The 25877-nt window shown below is 40.4% G+C and overlaps 2 protein-coding genes across 2 annotated transcripts; both read right to left on the bottom strand.

Annotated features, from left to right (window-relative positions):
- Nucleotides 1–1695: 1695 nt before the first annotated feature.
- Nucleotides 1696–9133, bottom strand: LOC111859897 (non-POU domain-containing octamer-binding protein-like). The gene is made up of 10 exons (XM_023843036.2): nt 8914–9133; nt 8117–8253; nt 7402–7589; nt 7010–7311; nt 6387–6482; nt 5631–5827; nt 3789–3943; nt 3078–3108; nt 2896–2987; nt 1696–2455 (listed from the first exon to the last, which is right to left on the bottom strand). Exons 2-10 carry the CDS (start codon nt 8250–8252, stop codon nt 2333–2335), a joined length of 1320 nt encoding a protein of 439 aa, XP_023698804.1. The 5' UTR covers nt 8253; nt 8914–9133; the 3' UTR covers nt 1696–2332.
- A 12514-nt stretch (nt 9134–21647) lies between these two features.
- LOC111859889 (neuropeptide Y receptor type 6-like) lies at nt 21648–25580 on the bottom strand. The gene is made up of 2 exons (XM_023843024.2): nt 25299–25580; nt 21648–24131 (listed from the first exon to the last, which is right to left on the bottom strand). The coding sequence occupies exon 2, from the start codon at nt 23963–23965 to the stop codon at nt 22859–22861; it is 1107 nt and encodes a 368-aa protein (XP_023698792.1). The 5' UTR covers nt 23966–24131; nt 25299–25580; the 3' UTR covers nt 21648–22858.
- Between the last annotated feature and the right edge of the window lie 297 nt (nt 25581–25877).

Here is a 25877-nt window from a genome sequence, read left to right as displayed (position 1 = left end):
GTTTGCTACTAGAGGTAGCAATTTTGGATAAAACTACGTTATTCATTTAAGGGTAGGCTATTTCAGTAAATTATAATGTTAATTGTAAAATGATCTATACAGGACTGGTTAGAAAATTTGTGCAAAACGTCCAAGTTAAAAAAGGGAAAAATAGATTTAATGTATCGCCGATGCGTCCTAATGTTCACTTAAAATGACAAGGATGCGATATTTTTGGATAGCTGGATGACTGGTGATGTAGCCTACCGACCTTCTTACCATGTGGTGCTCTGAATAAGTACATTTTTATGTAAATTAATAAATGATATACTGAAAATAACTTGATACATGGTCATTTATTATTGTTAATGTAATGCAAAGATGTAATGGCTTTGATTGTACTTTACGCTTGAATATGCATTGTACATTGTGGGCTAGCACATTTTTTTGTTTGTTTTACTGAACTAGCCCAGATGACCAGTAGCAAAAATTCTTTAGTTCCAATCCTGTATACACATAATCATTTCATACAATGCTTGGCTAATCGGTCCAAAGTTACCTACGCGGACTCGTTAAATGTGCGTTTTTGTGATTAGTTGTGAGCAACATTTTAATTTGATTTATTTGTATTCTCTAACAGACCTACGGGGAAGTCCATCACCTAAATGAACATCTGTGTCCTCTTCTAGTGTCACAGTAAAACTCAGCAAGGATCTTCTCTACTGTACTGCTCACTAACACAAGTTAATACTTGTAACTCACGTTGGCACTTCAAATAAAAATTTTGACAGCTATTTTTAAAGGAATTATAATTTTCATTCCATCCCCAGCTGAACTCACTGACCAGAAGTTTTTAAATGCACTTGTTTACTGTTAGGTTTCTAATGTCTTTTCCTTATGAGTTGCACATGTAAGAATGTGTAACATGCCTAACTCTGAGCCTGTAGTTTTGTCCAGAAATATACCAGGTATCAGTTTCACCTGTAGTTACTCTAATCCTGGATATAGCCAGAGCTGAATGTTTTTTTTAATCACTGGTCACTGATTCAACAAATCAGAGGACACGTATATGGTATAAAGGAACCTGACATGTGACATGTTAAAGGACGCATAGGTGATACACATAAATTCTAGCCGTATGTGATCCGAGAGACAGAGACGCTCCTAATTAATGATGGGGGCAGCGTGCGGCTCAGTGGGCTAAGCATCTAGTTCTGTGACTGGAAAGTCACCAGTTCAAGCCTGGCCTCTTCACATCTACAGGTCTTTAAGCAAGGACCTTAACCCCCTGGGCACTGCTATGCATGGCTGCCCTTAGCAACCAGCTTGCTCTCAACTACAGAGAACAAGTATCAATTATTATTGTTGTTATTAAAAAGTATCACCACAAAACCACAATCAGATCATTCCAAAAGCAGACAAGAACAGTGATGTTAATTCTGTGCCCTACATCTTATACCTGTTTTGAAAAACTATTTTCATACTATGAAGTATTAATCCAAATGTGGAGTATTAAAAAATACTCCACATTTGGTACAATCTAAACATGCAAGAAAGTGTAATCACCCGATTAGTGTCGTGGGATCATTCTCGACCCTGAAAGCATGGTGTCCCGATTCGTGTCAGACCGGAGTTCCTAAATTCTGCTTGGCAAAGGTGTCAAGCCAGAATAATCAGCATTATTTTAATCACCAAGACATCCCAAAGACAAGGAAGTAACTTGCAAACTAAATGTTTACTAGTTTGTCTGTGTATCATAAATCAAGTTTTTCAGCTTGATGGTTATTAAACCAAACATAATTCTCTAATTTTTAACACATCTTAAATCAGATCAGGATCAGTATTTTGTTACAGGTTGATCAAGCACAATTAAGAAGCTTAATGTTCAGACATACACAGAAGCCAAGATTAAGAAATCCTGGACTGTCATATTTGACTTTATAATACAACCTGTGTCATTGTATTAGTGAATCACTACTACCATCCAGTGTTTATTTAGAGAAATACAAGATTTGGAAAGAGTACCACTTGTAATATACATCAAAACATTTAACACTAGACAGGCAATTTTATTATTTTCTGTGGGGGCATGGGGGTCAGTCGAATGTGTATGATATCTGGGGGTTGGGGGACTACTCAGATGTACAAAATTACTACAAACCAAAAAATGTTAGAATAAAAGGTTAGCTCTAAACTAAAGGTGTAAAACAAAAACACCCAACGCAAGACTGTTCATAAAGGACTGAAAAGAAAAAGTCACTTCCAATAGCCAAATAAAATTTTACCCTGTATAAAAAGGATGTATAAAAATATTTGTAAAATTGAGAATGAAGAAGTGTATGGTGAGCATTTCCTAAAATCTGGGGCGCTTGAAGTCTGTGGGTCCGGGGGGGGCCCTGGGAAAGCCAGGCATGGCTCCTGGCATGGCCCCCATCATAGCGCTGTTTCCAGCCCCCTCCATGGGGAAGCTGTTGTGCTGTGGAGGAGAGATAAGTATCAAGTCTGGGAAATTCAGCAGCCTGGACACATCAGCTACATTTCCTACAAGCATTTTCAAAAGATGCTTTCATTCCAAAGGGCAACTTAAGGCGTCAATATCAATTCCAACTCTTACAGCGGTACATTAAATTTGGCACCTTCACATCACATATTCATATTTACTTAAATTCAAAAAAGCAAAAAAAAAAAAAAAAAAAACTTCAAGCCATCTCTTTAAATTTAAAAGCCATTATGCTCATGGACATCATTTAACTGAAGTCAGTTAATAACTACATGTGAAACCCAAGTGATTATTGTGCATGCGCAATATATTATCGATATATCATCGCCCAGCCCTAATTACAATACATCCAGTCTTTCTTCCTGAAGGATTCACAGAAGACTTCTGAAAGCATTACACTAGGACGGTGATGTTACCATTAAGGGTTTCGAATCAGCCGGCATGTTCTGCGGTCCAGCATTTAGGGGGTTTCCTCCCATCGAGCTCCTATTCAGTCCCATTCCTGGACCTGGAGAGATTAACGCCATTAAGACTCTCACAAATAGAATCAGAAGCTGCGGGCGGGTCGCCAGGGCACCGTGAACACGCATCTGCTTACCTCCCATGTGCATCCTCATCTCCTGCTGTCTCTGAGGGGAAAAACATAAATGCCATTACTTCACTCTAGATATTTATGTATGTTGCACATGAACATTTACATGGTAAATGGGAGTGAGATGAGCCGATACAATTACCAGGGAGTGGACTCAGCAATTGCACTTCTGAGCAAAGCATCTACACCAACTGCTCCAGTGAATATAATGCAAAGCTATAACATGGCCTTAATTAAACAAGCAAACCATAATAACTGAGGCACTAAAGCAATGTGTCTACATCTCCAAGCTTGGCACCCTTGTAGGATCAACAACTAAATAGAGAAACTTTTTTAAAATTATGAGCATATGTAACACTGATTAAGTGGAGGGACTTCATCTGAATTTTGACTCCCGCGGCAGCCATACTATTAAACATCACTGCAGGTTAACTATACACCTTTAATAAGCATTACTTAGTGCTGAACAAAATGATGCCTCATGATCCATTTGTAGTATTTTTTTGTCCCCACTAGATGGCGCTCTTGTTTTGCTTTGGGGCATGCTTTGAGCCCTTTTTTGAACCATCTAGTGGGGTCAAAAAAAACACAGCAAATGGTTCACGAAGCATCATTTTGTCCATCACTAGTGTTACTTCATTATAACTTGCTAGCACTGTAACCTGCGCACTGAAACGCTACACAGCGGAGCCTGGCTTTGACTAACGAGCGCCTCACGTTTTCGGGGAAGCCCTGGAAGCCTTCTTGCTGCCTGCGAGCCATCTCCTCGTTCCGTCGCCGCTCCTCCTCCTGCCGCATCTCCGCCTGCTTGCGCTTCTGCATCTCCTGCTTCTCCTCCATCCTCCGCAGCTCCTCCTGCCGCCGCAGCAGGTCTGAGGACAGAGAAAGTGCGGATTTAGCAGACACATTCAGAGTAGCTCTCCAGCAACCGAGTGAAAATCTGATTAAGCTGCGCTACCAGTGCCAGAATCTACGTCTTTTAATGACAATCGAAAAAGTAGCTTATGTCTTTGGTCCCGCTTATTATGCCAAAACTGATAATTAACTGTGTTGTGACACCGTTTTGATAGACTCACAGCCATAGATACGTCATTATTCTGTAACAGGCATCACTGATACACGATTGTAATAGGGCTATGAAAACTGGAACTCCCTTAAAATCATCTGGTTACATGAAAATAAACAGCATCCTTTAAAAACATTTGTGGCCAATTAATCACATCATCAAAATTATTGTGCAGCTATATTACAAACATCGGTTCATTTATTTAAAATTGTGTCTTAGGAGCCAAAAAATTTCACAGAACTTAATAAAATGCCACTGCCTTAAGCCATTGATCCATCTTCCAGCTGTTAATCCTGGCCATTCGTCCTGAAGCCTATTTCAGGCAAGAAGGGCCGCTGTCTTTATTCAATCACTAATATTTAAATTCCCGCGAAAGTTATGTACACAACCAGCCATCCACTACTGGCCTGATGCCTCTTTACATTCCCTGAAAGCTCAGGTGTCGCATTGCTGGTCAGTGAATGATCTTATTCGGTTCTTGAGGTGATGTATTGTAGCGCACGGCGTGGGTCACCAGAGGTCAACCTACTGGTGAAAACGATGGCTGCTGCGAGCGATAGCAATAACACAGGACTAGGTAAACAAAAACAAAGAAAAGAAAAATGGTACTGCCCCTATGTGGGAGTATTTTGGAGTATTTTGGATTTCTCCCCAATGATAAAGGTAAGCCAGTCAGCCCATTTAATTTTCATTCTGCGCACGTGAATAAAGATATCCGGAACAAAAGCTGCAACTATTTATTTTTTACTGATGGAAAATAAACTAAATTAAATGTAATTACAAACAGGGAACGGGGCCAAAAGAAGAATCGTTTCGAAGTAGAAGAGAAAAATTTGTTTGTGGTGACCATTTGAGAGCAAGACTAATATTTAATATAATTCAAAGCAATTTTGTCCAAGCTTGCGTGTTCACTTTTATGCTACTGTTAGTAAATTGCTTAACTACATTTCCCATAGATCCCAGGGGGTGCTTACATGGCGTGTTCTGTGATATCAAATCAGTGGAGAGGTGTCAATAAATGAAGCGTGATCTTTAACTCTTCAACAAGGACTTGTCTCCAAGCGTCCACAATGCTGAGCCCGATTAGGCTGATTGCAGAGTTTACAGCAGCCTATGTGATTTACAAACTTTTTATATACCGGGCTGAACTGTATATAAGGTAAGATGGTATGAAAACACAGATGATACTACCCAAGCCTAGTGCTTGCTTTGTTTGGAAGATGATGTGTAGCTTTCGCTCCAAATATTGCTAACGCTTGTACCTGCAAGCACAGCCAAGACAGTTATGCCTAGTCGACGCAAAGCACGTTTCCAATGTGCTATTTGCCTTACCTTGCTTTGGACAAAAACATCTGCCAAATATGCTAAATGTAAATCCGGCGATGACAAAGAGCCCGTTTGTTTTTGCCATAAAGACAGCTGGGGGTGCACTCAATAAAGCCTACCACACACCTAGCGTTAAATGATCCCCCCCCCCCGCCTTGCATACTCACCCTGCCTCATCAGCATGACCTGGTGCTCGTGTTGTGCCCCCGTCATCTCCGCCTCCAGCTTCTCCCTCGCTTCCCGGATGTTTCTGTCCACCTGCGATTGCTGCTGCTTCTCCATGTCCAGCAGAGCCTTCCAGCGCAGCGCGAAGTCATACTCAAATGACCCCGGCTGGGCAAAGCGCGGGGGCTGCTCTCGCTCCCTGCGGGGCACGGTGCACAGCCATTATTCCCCCCCCCTCCTGCGATACAGATGGCTGAGATCTCACGCTGACTGCAGAACTGAGAATTTCACGGCGCAATCTCAAGGATATTGTACTGCTGGCTTTACCTCCATTTTAAAACCACTAATTAGTAAGCTCATTTGAAATATGCAGTTTAAATCACCATTTCTCAACTGGTGGGTCTTGAGCCAAAAGTGAGTCCATTTTCATTAAGTCACGGAGTGTGCAATTAGAGAAAAAAAAAAGTTTTTTTTCCGTAATGTTTTCTTGGTTTTGCATTGTGCTTCTCTTACTGCACTATGTTTATTTTTTGTGCGATAAATTTGCTGTAAAGTTTTTTTAAATATGGGTTGCAACTTAATGTCCAAGGATCTGGGTCCTGAGATTAAGCCAGTTGAGAAGCACTGGTTTAGACAGACGTACAGCACTAGCCAGTTCCACCCATTTAACGGGTACTGTAACGTCATTAAACCGTCACCTTTGTTGAACCGCAAGAGGGGGACAGAGCGTGACGAGAGCGAGTGAGCACGGCACTGACTTGTGAAACTGCTGGTTTTTGTTAATGATCTTCTCAGGCAGGCCTTCATCTTCATCGAACTGTTCCATTGGCTCCACGGTAATCGGCCTTGGAGATCTTCAAAAGCAAGCAACAGCAACCCGTCCATCATCTCCTGATGCAGACCAAATACTAGCGGTATGGGCAGGGATGCACATAACTGGTACGCAAGTACGCATTTGTCATACACAGTATATAAAAATAGAACGATACCTGCACCAATTTTAAGTAGCAGCGCAAATGCATTCTTATGTGCAATTCAAAGTATGAATGAGCCGTATAAAGTTTAAAATGCATGCTAATTTCTTGTCGTAGCAGAGCAAATGTACATAGTTACCCATCTGTACTGCTACAAGAACTTTGGCACGTATCACTTTATACGACGAATGCATACTTACATACCAGTTTTGTGCATTCCTAGGCATTGATCCATAATTGGTCCAAAGTCAAGCCACAGAATGCTACATTTATTCGTATTACCCTACAGTTTAACCCAATCAAATAGTTCTATATATATATAACTGCTGCGGCTCTTGGAACCGGAGCCTGGAGACTTCGCGCTCTCACACGGACGACATCGTTCACAAGGAAGGCGCTGAACTTACGCAGTTAACAAGAAAGCCCCCTCCGCGCATCGATCCAAGGCTTTTCTCGCGGGTGCTTTGCTGGTGAACTCCACGATGCCTTTGCCCGTGGGCCTGCCCCGGTCGTCCACGATGACGATAGCCCTCTCCACCTGGCCGAAGATGGAGAAAGCCTCTTCCAGCAGCTCGTTGGAGATGAACTGCGGCAGGTTCTTCACGGTGAGAGCAGCTCCCTGAGTGGCAAAGCGCACGCGAAGCTGCCTGCCCTTAAAGTTTGTATCGTCCAGCTCCGCTTTCGCAATCTCAGCCAAGGTTCTGGTCTCCTACAGAAAGGATAAGGTTAAACATTATCAGTAATAAATACCCAAGGTACAAACACAAGGAGGAAAAAAAGACCACTGTAGACCACTTACCAGTCTGACAAAGCCAAATCCCCTTTCCTTATTAATGAATATCTCTGCAGGTTTTCCATACTTTGAAAACAGCTTCTCCACCTCTTGTTCAGTCACCCCCATTGGTAAATTACCAACATACAGCCTGCTCCGCTGGGTATAAGTCTTTTCTCCAGGTTTCTTGAAGGTCTGCAGATCTATTGTTAAAGCTTGGTGTAAAGAAATGAAGAAATGACATCAGCATATTTTTTGTCTACCACAGGTCTTTACCACTTTTCCATTTATAGTCTTCTTTGTTGAGTGTATAAATGTCAAATAAAACAAGTTTCCTCTATAACATGGAAATATAATATAACAGTGCATGTCTGACATCCTATTAACTGGTTGTATGGTGATGGCATAGTCACATTCTAGACTGTCCTTTAACTTTAAATGCACTAGTTAACCGTTTCACCCCATGAAACAGAGCAGCATTTAACATCCCTTGTGAAAAGGAATTCAAATTTTCTCTGCTGTTATAACTGCTAGGGGAGGTTACTTTGATGCAAAGACATGACATTTTCTTTTTAATAAAGGTACTCAAATGGCGAACATATTGTAAAATTGTTAGCAAAAGATACTGAGTATTTTTAGTAAATGTTAAGTGAGTAACAGGCAAATGTATAAAATTATCAGTGTGTGCAACAACTTTGGAGTGGCGGTGCATTTTGCCGTCCCCGGTAAGGATGCCGCTTACTCGCGTTAGTCGACTTGGCGTTTTCTGCATGCTGCCCGTTGCGGTTCGCCCCTTTATTCTGCTGGTACAGGGGCCCTGGCGGCCTGGCAGATCCATAACTCTGCTCTTCGGGTCGGGGCTCTCGGTTTCCTTGCATCCTGAAGACATTTTTTATACTTGAAAATTTGTGTTTTTACTAAATTCATCATAAGCTTTAATGCAATTTATCATCTCTCACAAAAAAAGATACGCAAAGAGCAAGTCTGGGAAAATATCTATGCGAAACTTTAATTCTGTAGAATTAAAGCAAATGAGGACCAGAATTAACGTTCAATTTTTATAAGCTATAATCCGTGAAAATACATCCAAATAAAAAAATGCATTCTAAAGCACGTCTCCATTGTAAGATAATTGTGCAATACTGAACTTAAGTTAAGCACCACGGCGTCAACAATAAGACAAAAATATGATTTTTCGGTTACCTTGCAAATTTGTCTGGCTACACTAAACAATGCGGATCATTATCTTTAACGAAGTGACCCACCGGGATAACCACTCTCTTTTCTCCGGCTAACTCGTTAACATGAGCCATCTAAGAACGGCAAATAGCTGAAAACATGTTACTAAATAAATATATGTATTGCTAGCCCACGATTAAAAATCCAGTCTTAACACAAAGTATCGTTTGCAGTAACATAACCCAGTTTCTTTGTAAAGCGGCAGCCGAGTTTGCAGCGTAAGCTAAGCACGCTAAAAGTGCACCGGATACACAGCTACACAACAGCAATGGCTCCCTATTCATCATCAAAACGACATACCTTCCTTAATCGACGTGAAGGAGGGGGAAAAAAACGCAACGCGAGGAATCAAAGTTGTTATTTTCTTATGATGCGACGGCGAATAAGGAGATAATGAATCGGTGATGAGCAGAGTAGGCAGATGTCGAATCGCGGCGGCGGTAGCTAAGGTGAAAGCAAGCTGACTTCCCCTTCCTCCGGCTGCATGGCCGGCGCTTTAATGGAAGAAAGGCACCCCAGAGGCTGCGCTTCAACTAAACCGCGTCTGCCAGGTTGCCAGGTCAGCTTGCGGATTTCATCCCGCCAAAACAAAGCCTGAGCAAAATTACCAAGCTCCTTAAAGATCATTATTCCATAACTGCAAGCAAATTGATCTATACACGCATCCATTTCCATATATATTATACTTTATATATATATAACCGTTTGGCGATTGCATTCTTTTCTCTCTAATTTCTTTTTTTTCTTTTCAACGCCAGTGAGATGTGAGCAGAGACGCCGTGATTTGTTACAGACACAACGTTGTTTAAGGTTTACTGCATGTATCGCTTGTGTATTTGATGTGTGAATATGTAGTGTTGTGATTAAAACATAACGGAAAAACTCCTTAATCAGACTAAATCGATAGGTGAAGCATTACTGGACGAGATTTGGCAACCCCGTCCTTTTGTGTCTTGCTGAAAGACGAATGTACCATAGAAATTGTAATCGACTGTTTCTTTTTATATGAAGACTTGGAGACGAGGTATATACTGCCACCTATTGTACTGGAGGGTGAAAAAGAAATTGTATAATATCGATATAAATCGTCGGGGGCTGGAAAACACCGTATACAAAACAATATAATTTTCTAAACGTTTGTCATGGTCGGGGAGGCGATGAGGGGGCTTGGAGACTTTCCCATACAGGACGCACTTAAAATGCTTAGGCCTATACTTAAAAAAAAACCTTGATTTGTTACCAGTAAACCCAAAGACAAACAATAAATGGAGTGATTTAGGGAACGCGGTTATGAAGACAACAATAGTGATTTGAGATGCCTGTTAACCACTGAACAGAAATGTGTCTGGTTTCCGTGACAGCGTGAACCTTAATAAATTTACCGTTCATCATCATTAAAAAGAATTAAACATATATAAAATAAGTCCCGATCGAGTGTCTACCAGAGTGACTGAATAAATAACCCAGTGGCAGAGACATTTTTATTTACTCGATAGTTTTTTTTTTTATCAAGTTGTCAGTTAATTACCTTCCATAGCTACCTAATAGTAATTAGCAAGCTATACAACCAACTGGCCCAAAGACCCTTTTATAGGACTATCTGTATGCTTTTTAATTATCTGACGGGTCTATGTCAGAATGCAATCCCAGTCTGTCACAGGTTGTGAAAGGTCGGTTTAATTCAGTTTTAAATATGAATCAGACAATAATTGCACACCGATTTATATTAGATACCCGTTTCCATTTTTATCCTGAGGTTAAATCACTGCCATATGTAAATAAAGTTCAACACATTCAGTTTTAAAACATTACAATGTTTACAATAAAGTTACCTATATTTCCATCCAGGTAATGATCACAGTACGTACTGTGCACGTACATGTAAATCATATTATGGCAGGATTGCCAACTCTCTGGCATCTTGCACTCACGCTTTCAGAATCTCAAGAAATCTTACGGCAAATCTATATTATTCCTTTATAAACATAAAATTAGCTACATAGAAAGCGTTGGGGTAGTTTGCAAACCCTACAGACTATTGTAAATGTGTGTGCAGACTTATCTCGAACTGAAAATATCTCACTCCAGCCGGCTGACCAAAGCTGACAACCCTGTTATGGGTTTTGATATTTCAAACCAGTTAGATGCTTCTTGTAGCATTTTTGTAAGTTTTGTCTCTTTGTTTTTTTTTTTGGTTTTTTTTTTGTATTCTTTTTATGTCTATGCGATCTTTCTATTCGTATTTTCCTTTCATTACAGATCCCACACAAAACTGTAGCGGTTGTTTTTCCTGCTGTCAGTCACTGGCTTTATAATAGCAAATTGAGCAACTTTCAGTTAACCGATTGATTGGCTGATAGATTGATTATAATACAGTACATGCAAACCACAGCTGGTTTCAAGTTCTCAGAGAAGATCTGTCTAAATTATACCTTTGGAGTACTGGTGTTTTTTTTTTTTCATTTGTAGAACTGTCAGAGGAAAATGTGTGAAATTTGAGAAATGGGACTAATATCCCCGTTTTGAAAAAATACTTTGTGTCACACCAGCTGATAGCAATGTCAGTGCTTCAAAAAAGTACAAAGGGTGGCAGTCAGATATTAGAGGCACTGGAAGAGGTTATTTCATGTGTGATTTTATAGTATTTCTTAATAGAAAGAATATTTTTTTAAAACAGACCTGATTATCACAGAAAGTACTGAAGGTAAAGAGATATTAAAAACTTCAGTGATGGTCTTAAACCTCACCTCACAAGCCAATCCCATCCAGTGAATGGGACGCGAAGTCAATTCATGTAAAACCAAACTGAATTATTGTGTCAGATGTTACTTTTTGCTTCAATAAAAAAAGGACAGATATCTGGACAGAAGTCATTCTCCATAGTGGGAGCTCTGGTAGATTACTTCTTATGTGTTAAGACATTTACAACAGGCTGTTAATCACAAAGACAGTTTTGAATATACTAATTAATAAATTACTTAGCGCTACACATATGACATAAAAAGTTGTGTGTCTTATTAATGTAATAATACAATTAAGACTTGAGGATAAATGTCTCCGATTTATATACATCTGGGCTGGTTACCTTGGTTTACCATTATATTCTGTTACATTTGGCTGCTGCTGTCCTAAGAAATTCTCATGTGTGGTTCCCTGATGGTGGAAAAAGCTGCTGAACCGCATCCAGTCATCAGACTGCCTCTCCACATTCAAGAAACACCTCAAGACCCATCTCTTCCAAGAAATCCTCCACTAGTCTCTATGTTCCCTGAATGTTCTTAACATTCTTATCATTAAGTTGTTTTGATTTGCGAATGGAAGCTCAGCATAGGTATAGCCAATGGAAGCCCAGCATAGCTGCAGCCAATGGAGGCTCTGTATACAGTAGCTACAGCCAATGGAAGCTCAGCATAGCTACAGCCAATGGAAGCTCAGCATAGCTACAGGTATGCCTAGTCTACTTCTCAACAGCTGTGTGTTTGTACTGTAATGTGCTATTTGCCTGTTAGCAGAGCCTCACATGTCTGGGGTTGTGGGTTTGCATGTTCTCAATAGGTTTGCATGGGATTTCGCCCAAAGTGAACCAAAGTGAAGTATGACAAGCAAAGTGCTCATTAGTGACCACACTACTCCACATTCCTGAATCAGTTAAGCCCTCAATCAAAACTGATATAAAGTGAAATAAGGCTTCATCAACATCACTGTGCTTGATCTGTGACTCTCAAAACATTTGCTAATACTTGGACCATAGCTGCCAGATTACCAAGTGGCAAACTGTGAAATGACAAGTACATAATGGATGTATGAATGTATGAATGTTATAGCTAGTAAATGAGTTTCACTCATGTGAGGATAGGTGAGGGGGGGGGGGGCTGCCCAGGGCAATTGCCCATCTTGATCCACCACTGATTTTGTCACCTTGCTGTAGAGTACTTCACAATGGCTCAGTGGCCTAAGTCTCTGGACCTGTGACCTGATGGTGTTTGGTTCAAGCCCAGCTTTAGTGGAATAGTCATGTGGCTGAGGGCCCTTGAGCAAGGCCCTTAAACCTTGTCTCCTAGGATACTGCTGCTGGGGGCTGTCAAGCCTGCTCTCACTTGTGAGTATGATGGGGTGGGCAAAAAGGCTTTCCCCTTAGGGATCAATAAAGTGTTGTTAGTATATGTAATATTATATATATACACACACAAAGACTGCACTGAATAATCACTATAAAGAGATAGTTATTACATACCTATCACATTAATTGTGCCACACTAAATGCTGACTGCAAGCAGTGAAGCTGCTGTTTTCTGTGTGGTCTCTCAGCGCAGTGTATGAAAATGAAGCTGTTCTTTTCTGTGTGGTCTCCCAATGCAGTGTATGAAAGTGAAGCTGTTTTTTTCCGTGTGGTCTCCCAGCGCAGTGTATGAAAGTGAAGCTGCTGTTTTCTGTGTGGTCTCCCAGCACAGTGTATGAAAATGAAGCAGTTCTTTTCTGTGTGGTCTCCCAATGCAGTGTATGAAAGTGAAGCTGTTTTTTTACGTGTGGTCTCCCAGCACAGTGTATGAAAGTGAAGCTGTTCTTTTCTGTGTGGTCTCCCACAGCAGAGTATGAAAATGTAGCTATTCTTTTCCATGTGGTCTCCCAATGCAGTGTATGAAAGTGAAGCTGTTTTTTTCTGTGTGGTCTCCCACAGCAGAGTATGAAAATGTAGCTATTCTTTTCCATGTGGTCTCCCAATGCAGTGTATGAAAGTGAAGCTGTTTTTTTCCGTGTGGTCTCCCAGCGCAGTGTATGAAAGTGAAGCTGCTGTTTTCTGTGTGGTCTCCCAGCACAGTGTATGAAAGTGAAGCTGCTGTTTTCTGTGTGGTCTCCCAGCACAGTGTATGAAAGTGAAGCTGTTTTTTTCCGTGTGGTCTCCCAGCACAGTGTATGAAAGTGAAGCTGCTGTTTTCTGTGTGGTCTCCCAGCACAGTGTATGAAAATGAAGCAGTTATTTTCTGTGTGGTCTCCCAACGCAGTGTATGAAAGTGAAGCTGTTTTTTTACATGTGGTCTCCCAGCACAGTGTATGAAAGTGAAGCTGTTCTTTTCTGTGTGGTCTCCCAACGCAGTGTATGAAAGTGAAGCTGTTCTTTTCTGTGTGGTCTCCCAGCGCAGTGTATGAAAGTGAAGCTGTTCTTTTCTGTGTGGTCTCCCAGCGCAGTGTATGAAAGTGAAGCTGTTCTTTTCTGTGTGGTCTCCCAGCGCAGTGTATGAAGATACATCGCTTGCAATAAAGTCCTATGTGGCGGACAGGAAGTGATATTTATGGCCATCTCCACATTTTGTGATGTGCATTTTTCAAGAATTGTTATGCCTTTACTGAACTGTTATTCACAAGAAATGATCCTGTAGGCGACATATTGAGTTACGGAATAATGTGGAATATTCTGCATGAATCCGACTGTTCTGTTTTTGGGTTAACAACAACATCATCAACAGTGAAAATGCGGTCCACATATCGCCGGCTCTTGCCCTGCTATATTAGATTCTGACAACAGTATACATGCCACAAATAATATTTAATATTTTATTCATGCAATACACGAAATATTCAAAATATGAAAAAAGGAATGGAAAAAGAGAAGCCAGATGAACCAGAAACTTGAACTTTTAGCAAAAGCGAAATGGGATCTGGTTGCTGTATTTCATTCTAGCCAGTTGTACCCTAAATAGGTCAGGAAATTTTGGTTAATTCAAACCAGCTATTTGCTGCCTAAGCTTCCTGACAACAACGGTAATCAGAATTTGTGTGCTTCCTGACCCTTGAGCCATTTAAACAATTGAAACACCAGTTGAAACGTCTCCTATTTTTTCTTTGCACAGTTGTCTTTGAGTAGAAAAAGCAAAGTGAGAGTCAGTAAAAAGAGACAGCAAGCCGTTTTACTAGAACACCCAGCACCTGAGAATGAACTGCGAGAGGCTTTCTGTTGTGATGTTTAATGAAGGGCAAGAACACAGCAAAAGGGCCAAATCATCCCAGGAAACCTGAACTCAGGGAAACAAAGGAAACTTGGCTGTTTTCTTATAATCTGAGGTATGCTGTATTTTCATAATGCACCTAATGGATCTATTGATTAATTTTTAAATTATGCTTTTTATTTTACAACAAGCACAATTAGATGCATATGTACTTTAGGTGGCGCACTGGACACACACCGTGCCTTGAGGTCACATGCCTCCCCATGTTGTGCACCCTCTCTCCTGACTACTGCAGTTTGCTCTCACAGCTCAAATAATCCACGAGTGCATAAATTGGCCATCATTTGTGCTTTTCTGTGTGTTTGCCCTACAATGGACTGCCATCCTGCCTAGGATGTTCCCTTGTGCCCCATGCTTTCAGGGATTGAATTCAGGATGAAAAGCTATTATGTATATTTAAAAAATAACATCAGCTCATCCTCGGTATAAATATGGGGGTGGAGCAAATACTGGAAACACATAACGGTATATACATGATGACCTAATAAGGAGTAGGTATATACATGATGACCTAATAAGGAGTAGGTATATACATGATGACCTAATAAGGAGTAGGGCCCCCGTTTGCCTTCGGTCCTTCTTGGAACACTGTCATACAAGCCCTGAACTGGCGGTCATGATACTGGACCATACTTCAAACCTCCAGGTCTGTAAGAGATGAAGGAAGTAGAATTTTACTCTGAACTCTGAAACTTCCCGTAAAGGTCGACTGAAGTTGAAATCCATAGATTGAGAACGTCATTTACATTTACATTTACATCATTTGGCAGACGCCCTTAGCCAGAGCGACTTACATAAGTGCTTTAAGACTCTACAATGAATTTTTCCCAATACTAGCTCAATAAAACCAAGGCTATGAATACCATCGATCTAATACTCTGTTGGAAAAGTGCTTTTTTTTTTTTTTTTTTTTTAGGAATGCCAGAAAGTATAATGCCAGAAGTGCTATTTCAGGTATTTCTGGAAAAGGTGTGTTTTAAGTCGTCTTTTGAAGACATTCAGTGACTCAGCTGTTCAGACATCTAGGGGGGAGTTCATTCCACCAACTTGGTGCCAGAACAGAGAAGAGCCGGGAGGTGTGTCTTCCTTGTGCCTTGAGGGGTGGTGGGACCAGTCGAGCAGTGCTGGAGGATCGGAGAGATCGTGGTGCAGTGCGGGGTGTGATGAGGTCTTTTAGGTAGGATGGAGCCAGATCATTTTTGGCTTTGTATGCAAGCATCAGTGTTTTGAATCTGAATCCAGTATTGAAACGTCATAAAAAACATTAGAATTTATCCGGTTGCTCATGAAACCAGACTTGACTTTGTTTAAGGGGAAATCATGAAGGAACAGTGTTTACACCATAGTGTACATCTAGTCCTGTAAGGTCCTATCTATTTGTCTTTCTGTCTGTCTGTCTGTCTGTCCATAAGATCCCATCTCTCCGTCTGTCCTTAGGATCTCTATCATTTTTTACTTTTTCCTTTGGGGCTTCAGTCTTTGTGCTCCTTACAGCAGGTTATGTGTCTTTGTGCCCAGAAGTACTGATTCATTTTTGTGGTAATTTTCATAGCCGTACTTTTGCTTTATGTACCTCGCTAACTAGCTGTCAGTTAGTGGCCGTCTACATCTATTAATGAGCCTCATCTTGTGATTGTCGCCCCTCTTTGCTGTTGCTGTTTGAGTTCAGCACACACTCACATGACGTTTGAGCTCTCTTTACCACGTTAAATAATATTGCTATTTCCATGCACCTGAAGTTCAAACTAATTGGTCGGCCTCTATAGACCTCTGCCAGCTGCTGCATGTTGCTTTGAAAACTCACTTATCAAAGTGCTGATTATCAGGCATCTTTTATAGCTGATAAATACTGCTAATTGGCATCCAACCTAATATGACTCATCTTCGTAGCAGTGTTTGTTCTGGTGATTCAGTTACTTCTAAATTAAAGTCCTTTGTCATATGTTGTTCTGATTATGTTGTCCTCTAAACACCCAACATTTTCCTCTATGGAAGATCTGTGGAAAAAATGACCAACATTTCGTAGAAATTTAATAGAACTCTTCTTATTATAAACACCAGCCTGTCAGCTGTGCATACTTTAATAAACAAAAAGACAAATGAAGTGAAATGTCCTGATAACCAAACATAACATTACAATAAATGCTCAAAATATACATAAAACAATGCATGTGCTGTTGCCCATTAGTCACTGGAGTCTGAAACTTAAGCTTCTGGATTTTTGAAGAATAATACCTAATAATACCTGGATATTAAAGAAAAGTCATGTGACTTTCTTAGCTTGACAAATCAAAACCCATTGAATAGACAAAACAAACTAAATAGCAAAACACCCTCATATACATATGAGGCTGTTTACATGGATGTACATATATACAGTACATCCATGTAGAATATATTGCTAAATACACATTGCTAAAATAGATTATTTTCATAGACTCGTTTATATCGGTTTCTGTGGATTGGTTAATTGGGATTTATTTCCCACTATGAGACCAATTGTCTAGCTCTTAATGTAACTAAGACTGGCGATGAAATCTGGAAAAAGATCATATTTGTCCATTCAAAGACTGCAGACTCTCATTATCAGACCGAAGGAACAAAGTGTCCTTGAGTTGTAGGTTATTTGTCTTTGGAGGAAATAAGACATCTTACAAATTATTTTTATTTTTAATTTCACAGCATGTCCTCTTTAGTGTACAAAAGGAATAAATATGTTTCCTTACATCAGTTAAAAGATAGATAAACAAAATGTCCACCACAATGGACATAAATGAATGGGTTAGGTCTCAGGGGGTCTCAGGGGGTAGAATGAAACCGCATTCACCAAAAGTTAATGGTGAAATGACAATGTTAAGTTGAGTTATATAAAGGAGTTGCTGAATATATGAATGTGTCCTGGAATCAAAATGAACAACAAATGTTTGTTGCACTACTTGTTATTTATTTATTTATTATTATGTGTCTTTATTCTTATGCTGCACTGTGTTGTATTGCACCGATGTTGTCCTGAGGGACAAATGATTGCATAGGCCCACCTGGCAAAACAGGGGCGCTACTTAGGCAGAAATCTATCCAGAGGTGCGAAACTCCAAAATAGCAATGCCGCCCCCCCCCCCCCCCATTCAAATGCAGCTCAAAAATTTCAATGCACTTTCCAAATACATGTAACGAGACTTGAAAAAAAATGCTTCAAATAAATCATGTGAAGTAAGGGAGTTGTCGGGAGATGAGAGCCTGCTCAGCGCTGGCGTGGGGGTGCCGGCGTAGATGTAACATTGCAGGGGGGTGTGCTCTAAATGAAGCCCCAGTGTGGAGCACAGATAGCTGGCCCTTTTCTTCTCTCGCTGCCTCTCCTCATAGCCTCACCTGAAAGTGCAGGCTGCGGGCCTGAAAGTGGCTGCAGTTGGGAGGCTTTATTAGCCCCCAGCTGTGGCCAGTTGGGGCTGTGGCATGGTGATGGCCGGCACTGCCATCCGTAACCAGAATGGCCCTGACACCCCTGCAGCCATGCCGTTCCGGGAATCCAAAATAAGCAAGACTATTGTATGGACTGATGCTGTAAATAATATCCACCTTTTGTGACAGAAACATTTGCAGAAAGGAATACTGGAAGGCATGTCCTGCCTAGTAAAACACGGAGTGGCTTTATCTTGTAAGGGGGGGGGGGGGGGGCGGGGGGAGGGTAAGTTAGGATGATTTCAAGGACCCCGAGATCTGTTCCCTAAGTCTGTCTTTAAGTCAAAGTCAGAAAAAATTATATAATACATATACACATAATAATTATTCTGCATTAATAATGAAAGTAACTAAATACAGTACTGTATTGTACCTAAAATCAACGAAGCACTGAAACCATGCAATGTTTTCATGAGCATCACAAAGTAGTGTGCGCATTCGTATTAAGAACCATATGTATCTCACCAGCTTTTTTATATTGGCATTATGGCAGTACATTCATAAGGATTCTTAACCTGGTGAGTGCCTCTATGTACCAAACAATAGATTTTTCATTAGATAATTAGTGAGGTGCATACCGACAAATCCACACCACTGAGATTTGAATGAGGTTAACCAATATACAGTTTATATACAGTGACGAGATTAATAGATATATCTGTTTGTAAACAGAAACATTAAATCATGTAGCTGCAACTGAATATGTGCAGCACACACGTTAAAGAGGTTCACTTACTGTGTGACTAAGTGTTAGAGCTTAAGACGCCTGATTTTAGTCATTTTAAACGTAGCATAAGTGGTGCTGCCAGATATGGTGGTTGCAGTATCTTAGAAACAACCGCCTCTTGGGATTTTCACACCCTACAGTGTCGAGAGTTTATGGAAAATGGTGTGATGAGCAAAAAACAGCCAGTTAGGTATATTTCTCTGACCGAAAACACTGTGTTAATGAGCGAGCCCAGGAGAGAATGGCCAGTCTCGTTAGAGCTAACAGGTCAGAATTGCAAAAATAGCAGCTCGGGATAACAGTGATGGGCAGAATGGAATCTCAGAGCACACAACTTGTCCTCCATAGAAGTGGTTCTACCAAAAGGACGTTCTACCCGGTACTATGTAGGGGTACCTGAACAACTGGTCACTGAGTGTATGTGGGGTCTTGGATACACCCGTGGTACGTTCACTCCGCGTTTACGGAATGGTAATGAGCATTGCTCTGCATGTTGAGACTAATGCATTGACTGGAAGCTCACTGGTTCAAATCCCGCGGAGGAAAGAGCAATGTCTCCACTGGGCTCTTGAACAATGTGCAAAAAAAAAGTCTTTGCCGTCTCATGGAGATTAAGATAAAATAGGTGAAAATGTGATTTTCCCACGTGGGTGAATAAAGTATCCCTGTTCTGTTGTGCTTCCCTTCATATTTGCTCGTACAGCTGTTACCAGAAACAGGACAAGGCAGAAGAAAAGGCATTATGGAGCATTTTGTTTCTACGGCAATGGAACCCAGACATTTGTGGCAGAGAAGACTGATGTGCCTCATTTTCCACAGATAAACATGGAGCTAAAAGAGAAGCACAAACATAAGGGCTGACTGCGGCACGGCTCGGTACAGGTCTAGCCAGGTTAGCGCTGCCGTTAGCAACAGACAGGAGACCCTGGCCCTCCTGGGGGGCTCTGCATAGGGCATCCCACAGAAGGGTTAAACGGTGTGAATCCGCGTGTGAAGGAGTCTGCCAATTTGAGTGTGTGCGTTTCGGGGTGTTTGCCAGAGTCGGCGGGGGGGTGGGAGGGGGCCTTGAGGGCAAAGTCAACCGTTCTTCATGAAAGAAAGCTCAGATTACCCAGCTTCTTCACGTTTACAGTGACAATACCGGTTTCTCTTTGAAACCCGTACCAATTTTTCATTTTCACATATGACACGACTGTTCAATAACTATATTCTTTACACTTCAATTTGTTTTGTAATAAAAAATATTCTGAACAGGCGAAGCTCTTCCCAGAGCGAAAGAAAAAAGGAACCTTATTCAGGGTAGTAAAAGGGAATGTAAATGAAGGGAGCAGAAGGTGCTCAATTAAAATGAAAAAAGACGCTTATTCTCTTTGCGTCCTTAAGGCTGCAATTCTCTCTGCTGTTGTTGATAAATATTTGCATAGGTAAGATGCACCCTGCGGGCAGAAGCACAGAACATAAAACTCTAATAGAGTAATAATGAGTAAAAAAAATAATCTGTCAGTTTTGAAGCCTGGAAGGTTGCTATGGTTTCACTGTAAGTCTCTAGGATGTCTGATATTTGGCTGTAGTTCACTGCTTTATTTATTTGTTTGTTTGTTTGTTTATTTGTCCTTTATTTTACCAGGAAGGTTCCACTGAGATACAATATCTATTCTTCCAGGAAGTCCTGGCCAAGATGGCAGCAAATAAGGAAGAAAGACAAAAGTTTTGTATACATACATACAGAGATGATTAATATGAACACAGACTAAAACACATACAGATACTCTGAGAGGATGAGTGACTTGTCTTTGCTGTTTGGTGGTGCTACATGAAAAAGGGAACTTTTTCCATCAGTGAGAAGTATAAAAATGTAGTTCTGCAATAGAAATGGTACCTAAATTAATTGTTAAATATCCATATACATATAAATGTTATACATTTCAAGGGCTCTGAACCGGATTTACAAGGTTATCATAGTAACTCCAGGCTCTGTGTTGTTGCTGCCTTTGTGGGGAAAAAAAACCTTATCTGGCTAAAAATCACATCGGTCTTGTTAGGTGAACTTGCTGTAATAGGAACACAAGGGCTTCAGTGTTTTAACACCAGTTTTAACACGAATCTCAGGTCAGGCACTTCAATTAGACGCCAAGTCCGCTGGACCTTTGATGGCTGTCCTGCAGAGAAACCTGGCTGATTATATTTGTGCTTCCCAGTGCTGTCCCAATGGAGCTACTCTGGCTTTATTAGCACAGAGAAGCTGGTTTCTGAAATGTTTCATATCGTCAGAGCACATAAGCTGAGGGCCAGCATGGGAACCGGCAAAAGCTTTATGATACTTATGGATAAACAAAGGTTTGCGTAATACAGGTGATGCTGATGTTACAAAAAGTGAGTTCAACAGCAAGGTTCTGCAAAAGCTGTATTAATTGTCATCCTAGTGAAAGTATGTCATAGTGGCAGTTTGTTATAGTGGCAGTTTGTTATAGTGACAGTGTGTCACAGTTCGCTGTTGGAACTGTAATACTACTTGAGCGGTTCCATGTGCATGAATCCATTTAGTAAGGAAAAGTTTCATAAGTGCTGTGATTGGTTGTGCCCCAACCTGGGTTGTTCCCTGCTTTGCACCCAAAGGTGTTGGAGAGCCATGGGTACCCTGGCAGATCCAGGGGGCCCAGCACTTTACAGGGGCCCTTGAATATGCAAAATGATAAAATTATAATGTAAGGGGATAGGGGGGCCCAAGGTGACATTTGGTCAGGGGCCCTAGAATGTCTTTTATATTACAGTTGCCAGAGGCACAGCAGCAATTAGAGCCACGTCAACGTGCAGCAAAGGTAACTTTTATTGTGACCGTTTACTCGTGGAAATTTAAAGCGCAGACTAATTACAACCTTTGTATTATTACTTTCCTATTGACTCCAACATGATACTACAACAGCACGACAATGAACAAGCGAATAAAACCCTTACAAGCATAGAACAACAGTTTGATTTGGCATAGATTGTACCAGCTTGTACATATAATATTTAAAGGCATTAACTGCAATAACAAGGATGAAGTACAATGATTTAGCTGCATTTTATATATATTTTAATCAATACTTAGTTACTGTATGCTGGAAACTTACAGATGAATCCACCTTAAATACTTTAATTATGACCATGAATACCTTACCATTCGTAATAGCTTATAAAATGCATTTTTTCATTTGACATATCTACATTAGTTAATGCAGAGTTAACAGCTATTTAAAACACATAATTTTTCCCCATATTTATCAATAAACAATGACATGAACATTGAGACACTGGAGAAATGCTCATAACGTGAAATTCAGACATGTTTCATGTGTTCATACATTCAGTTTTTTTTACAAGGTATAAATTTTTGTATGTTTTTATAAACAACAGCTGAACCCAGAACATGATTCTTTGTCCTTGTTAGGCCATCAAGACAATAAGAGCAGTATATTAATACCAAGAGGAAACATCTGTAAACACTAACTGAAGTTAAAGAAATGCATGTGCATGTATGTTTTGGCTTGACAGAATGCACTGTTATTGGAGTATAATTCAGCATTTAATCAGGAAGTGTGGAAAGATATATATATATATATACACACACACACACCATCAGTTGGATAGATCCAATTGCAAACTAATATGTTTCTGTAACTTTTCAGTCTACTGCCTGTCTAATGTAAATTCTCACAGACTCTTACGTTCACGTTCACCTTTAATTAGAGTCTTCTTGAGTCATTGCTGCTTATTCATACTCTTTCAAGCGTTTTATACATGTTTCATTTTTCATTTATGTCCCTCTTCCAATATACCTTTATTTTTTTAGAACATTCTAGAAATATATTACATATATTACATATTCCATTTAATGCATGGTCAAAGTGAAGAGGATGTATAATAATGAACCCAATGTTAGTTATCGAGATAATGGCTTTAAAGATTAATTAGATTTCTTTTGTTGGAGAAAATGAATTAGTTTTTATGTTGTTATTATGCCTTTTGAAGTGTTTTATTGCTTAGAGAATTAGGACATCAAGCTGGGTTGTCATCAGTGTTGACCTTCAGCAGTCTCTTGAGAAGTTTCTTTGTGCTTGAGGGACATCCTGATGTTTTCATACTCCTCTGGGCCTGAGTCACACTTCCACTGGCGCATTATATTGTTGAGGTCCTTCTGGAAGTTTTTGTTGAGCAAGCCGTAGAAGACCGGATTGATGCAGGTGGAAACCATGGCCACCAGGTGGCAGAAGGTGAAGAGTAAGTTGTGGTGGCAGCTAAGCAGAGCCTCGTGGTGCCAGTCGAAGATGAGGTTGAAGATGTTGAGCGGCATCCAGCAGATCGCAAAGGCCACCACGATGGAGGCCAGGATAGCGCTGATTCGTTTGCTCTCGCTCAGCCTCGACTCGCTCTCCCGAAGGCCGCTGTGCCGGCGGAGGCACACGAACACCTTGGCGTAGCAAATGAAGATGAAGCAGAGCGGCGCGAAATACTGCACCCCGAGCAGGCAGGTGGTAAATCCAAGCCGACTCCATTCAGATGGCCAGCTGTCTATGCAGACATACTTATCCTTGTAGAAACTGTGGGAGATGTTCCTGAACGGCTCATCTGTAAGATGATAGAACACCAAGAACGGCGCCGACAGGGTAGCAGAGCCCAACCATATGAAGGTGATTCCCCAGTAGGCCTGTGAGATATTAGGTCTCCAACCTTGAGGCTTGGCGATGAGCTGATATCGCTCGATGGCAATTAAAACCAGGGAGAAGCTGGACACGGAGACGGAGAGGCACTGCACGAAGTTGCTGACCCTGCACATGGTCTCCCCAAAGATCCAGTAGTCCATCAGGGTGTATACCACCGTGAAAGGGATGCACATGGTGCAGATGACCACGTCTGAGAGGGACAGGTTAGCGATCAGCAGGTTCGTGACATTGTGCGTCTCTTTTTTCAACCGAATTATATGAATCAGGCATATGTTTCCGAAGAGTCCTACGAGGATGACCAAAATGTAGCCACCAGCCAGCATCAGCAAAGCGTACGAGAAGGACCGGCAGTCATAGTCTGTAAAACTGGGCTCATTGGCACTTTTGTTAGCATGGCTGGGCCCCTTTATAGTCATATTGGTGACAGTCTGATTGGTGAAAAAGCTCAGGCTAGCCATGGCTATGTCCTTATTTGGTCGATATACAACGGCGATGTAGCTGGTGATGTAGCTGGAGTGATCAACTTGATGAATTTCAATATGCTGGGTACGCTACAGTGTTGCAGCGATTTCGCCTTTGATAACAATCATGAATGGTTCACTTGTCCATGCAATCAGGAAAAATCTATTGGAAAAATGATTAAAGATATGACTTTATACTTTAATAGACTAGGTTAGCCACTGTATCTACCAGTCTAGTCAACCTTGAAGAAGCCAGACTGCTGGTATAAATTAACTGGTGTATTCCTGACTGATGGCTAAATTTGACATATGCAGCATAAAATTTGCTGATATTACTAGTAAACAGACTGGAGTAAAAATTTCTTACTTCGGAACAATATGAAATATTTATTTTTGCCACAATACAGATTAAATGAGCTAATGATTCCAGTAATATAAAATATTCAATATTTATATAATGTGGTCAAAAATGAAAGAGACACCAATAGCTTCAGTTAAACACTTACTGTTTGATTATGTTAATTTCTCAAATTCAGAGAGTGAAAACTCACAGCTTCAAAGTAATATACATAAAAACAAGTCACTTTTAAGTAACCTTATAAAATAAACATAAAACAAATATAAAATATGAACTATCTAATGAGCAAATTTAAAAGCACGTTGTCTATTGTCTTTAACAAAAGCACCTTACAAAAGAACTGTATTCTGACAGTAAAAAAGAAAAAGAAAAAACACTTTATGTCGGTGTTTTTGTGGTATAATAAAATATTTCCATTCCCAAGCTATCATTAAGAAGTCTTTGGCCCATAGTAATAATCCCAGGCTATGAATGGCACGTTATTATACTGGAACCAAAGCCCCTCAGCATTTTCTCCAGTGAGGGAGATAAATGATTAAAGAGACGTCATCCATGCATTGCCAGTGGGTTTTCCACCACTGCCAATATTTTAATGAACCTTCATATCAGTTGATTTTATCTGCAAATTGTCATACTGAACATGCCCCACTTGTAATATACGTAATATACATGACTGATTATAAAGTTTTCCGATAAAAATACAATTCAGTTGTGTTGCTTTGTATATTCTCTTACAATTTCAAGTGTCAAAACTGAAATAAAAGTGATGTTTACTAAATCTACTAAATGCTCTCTAATTTACATCAATAAAGGTTTGTACACGTTTACATATATAATGTTAACTGAGTCAAAGTTAAGGTTGCATTAAATTGCAGGCTTAGAACAGACTCAGATGTATTGTTTATAATTTGTATATTCATTCTGAAATTTCTCTTTTGCAGTATATAAAAATAATTGAAAAATTTCACTTACCACCTATATGCAACTCAGTTGTCCAGGTTAGGGATAGATGAAAAATGAACCAGTTATTTCCTTATTACTAAAATGTTCATTAATAGCTACCTATATATTCACAACCTGTTTCAGGAAATGTGTTCACACCAATGGAGAGCTGTATGGCAAAGAAAGAGGATCCACAGTGTTACATTGGATGCTCTTGAATGTGAGCCAACCTTCACCAGCTGCAGCACCAGACAGAGGCACAGCTAAGAGAGGGAGGTGGGCTGTACTATGGAAACCGTCAGCCAATCAGGGAGGCCATGTGAGAGATCAGTGACAGTCATGAGCATTTCTCACTAAGCAAGAGTACATGAGGGATAATAACCAGATGTAGACCCACCATACATTTCTGGAGTTATATAATTTACACAAAAAAGACCAATTTTGTGACTGAAGGCAAAACCTTTTTGGGCACCTAATTGTAGAGCATTACTTAACAGTTCCGATATGTCTTCAAAATGTGAACAAATTTTTAAATTCTGTATCTTTTTAAAATTCTTCTCATTTGATATGTAGCCCATCAAACCTGTAAAATAGGTTCTCACTGGATCA

This window comes from Paramormyrops kingsleyae, chromosome 10 (assembly GCF_048594095.1).
Source record: "Paramormyrops kingsleyae isolate MSU_618 chromosome 10, PKINGS_0.4, whole genome shotgun sequence".
Taxonomy (NCBI): domain Eukaryota; kingdom Metazoa; phylum Chordata; class Actinopteri; order Osteoglossiformes; family Mormyridae; genus Paramormyrops; species Paramormyrops kingsleyae.
The sequence above is the reverse complement of the archived record's forward strand: the minus strand, read 5'-3'. Positions and strand labels throughout refer to the sequence as shown.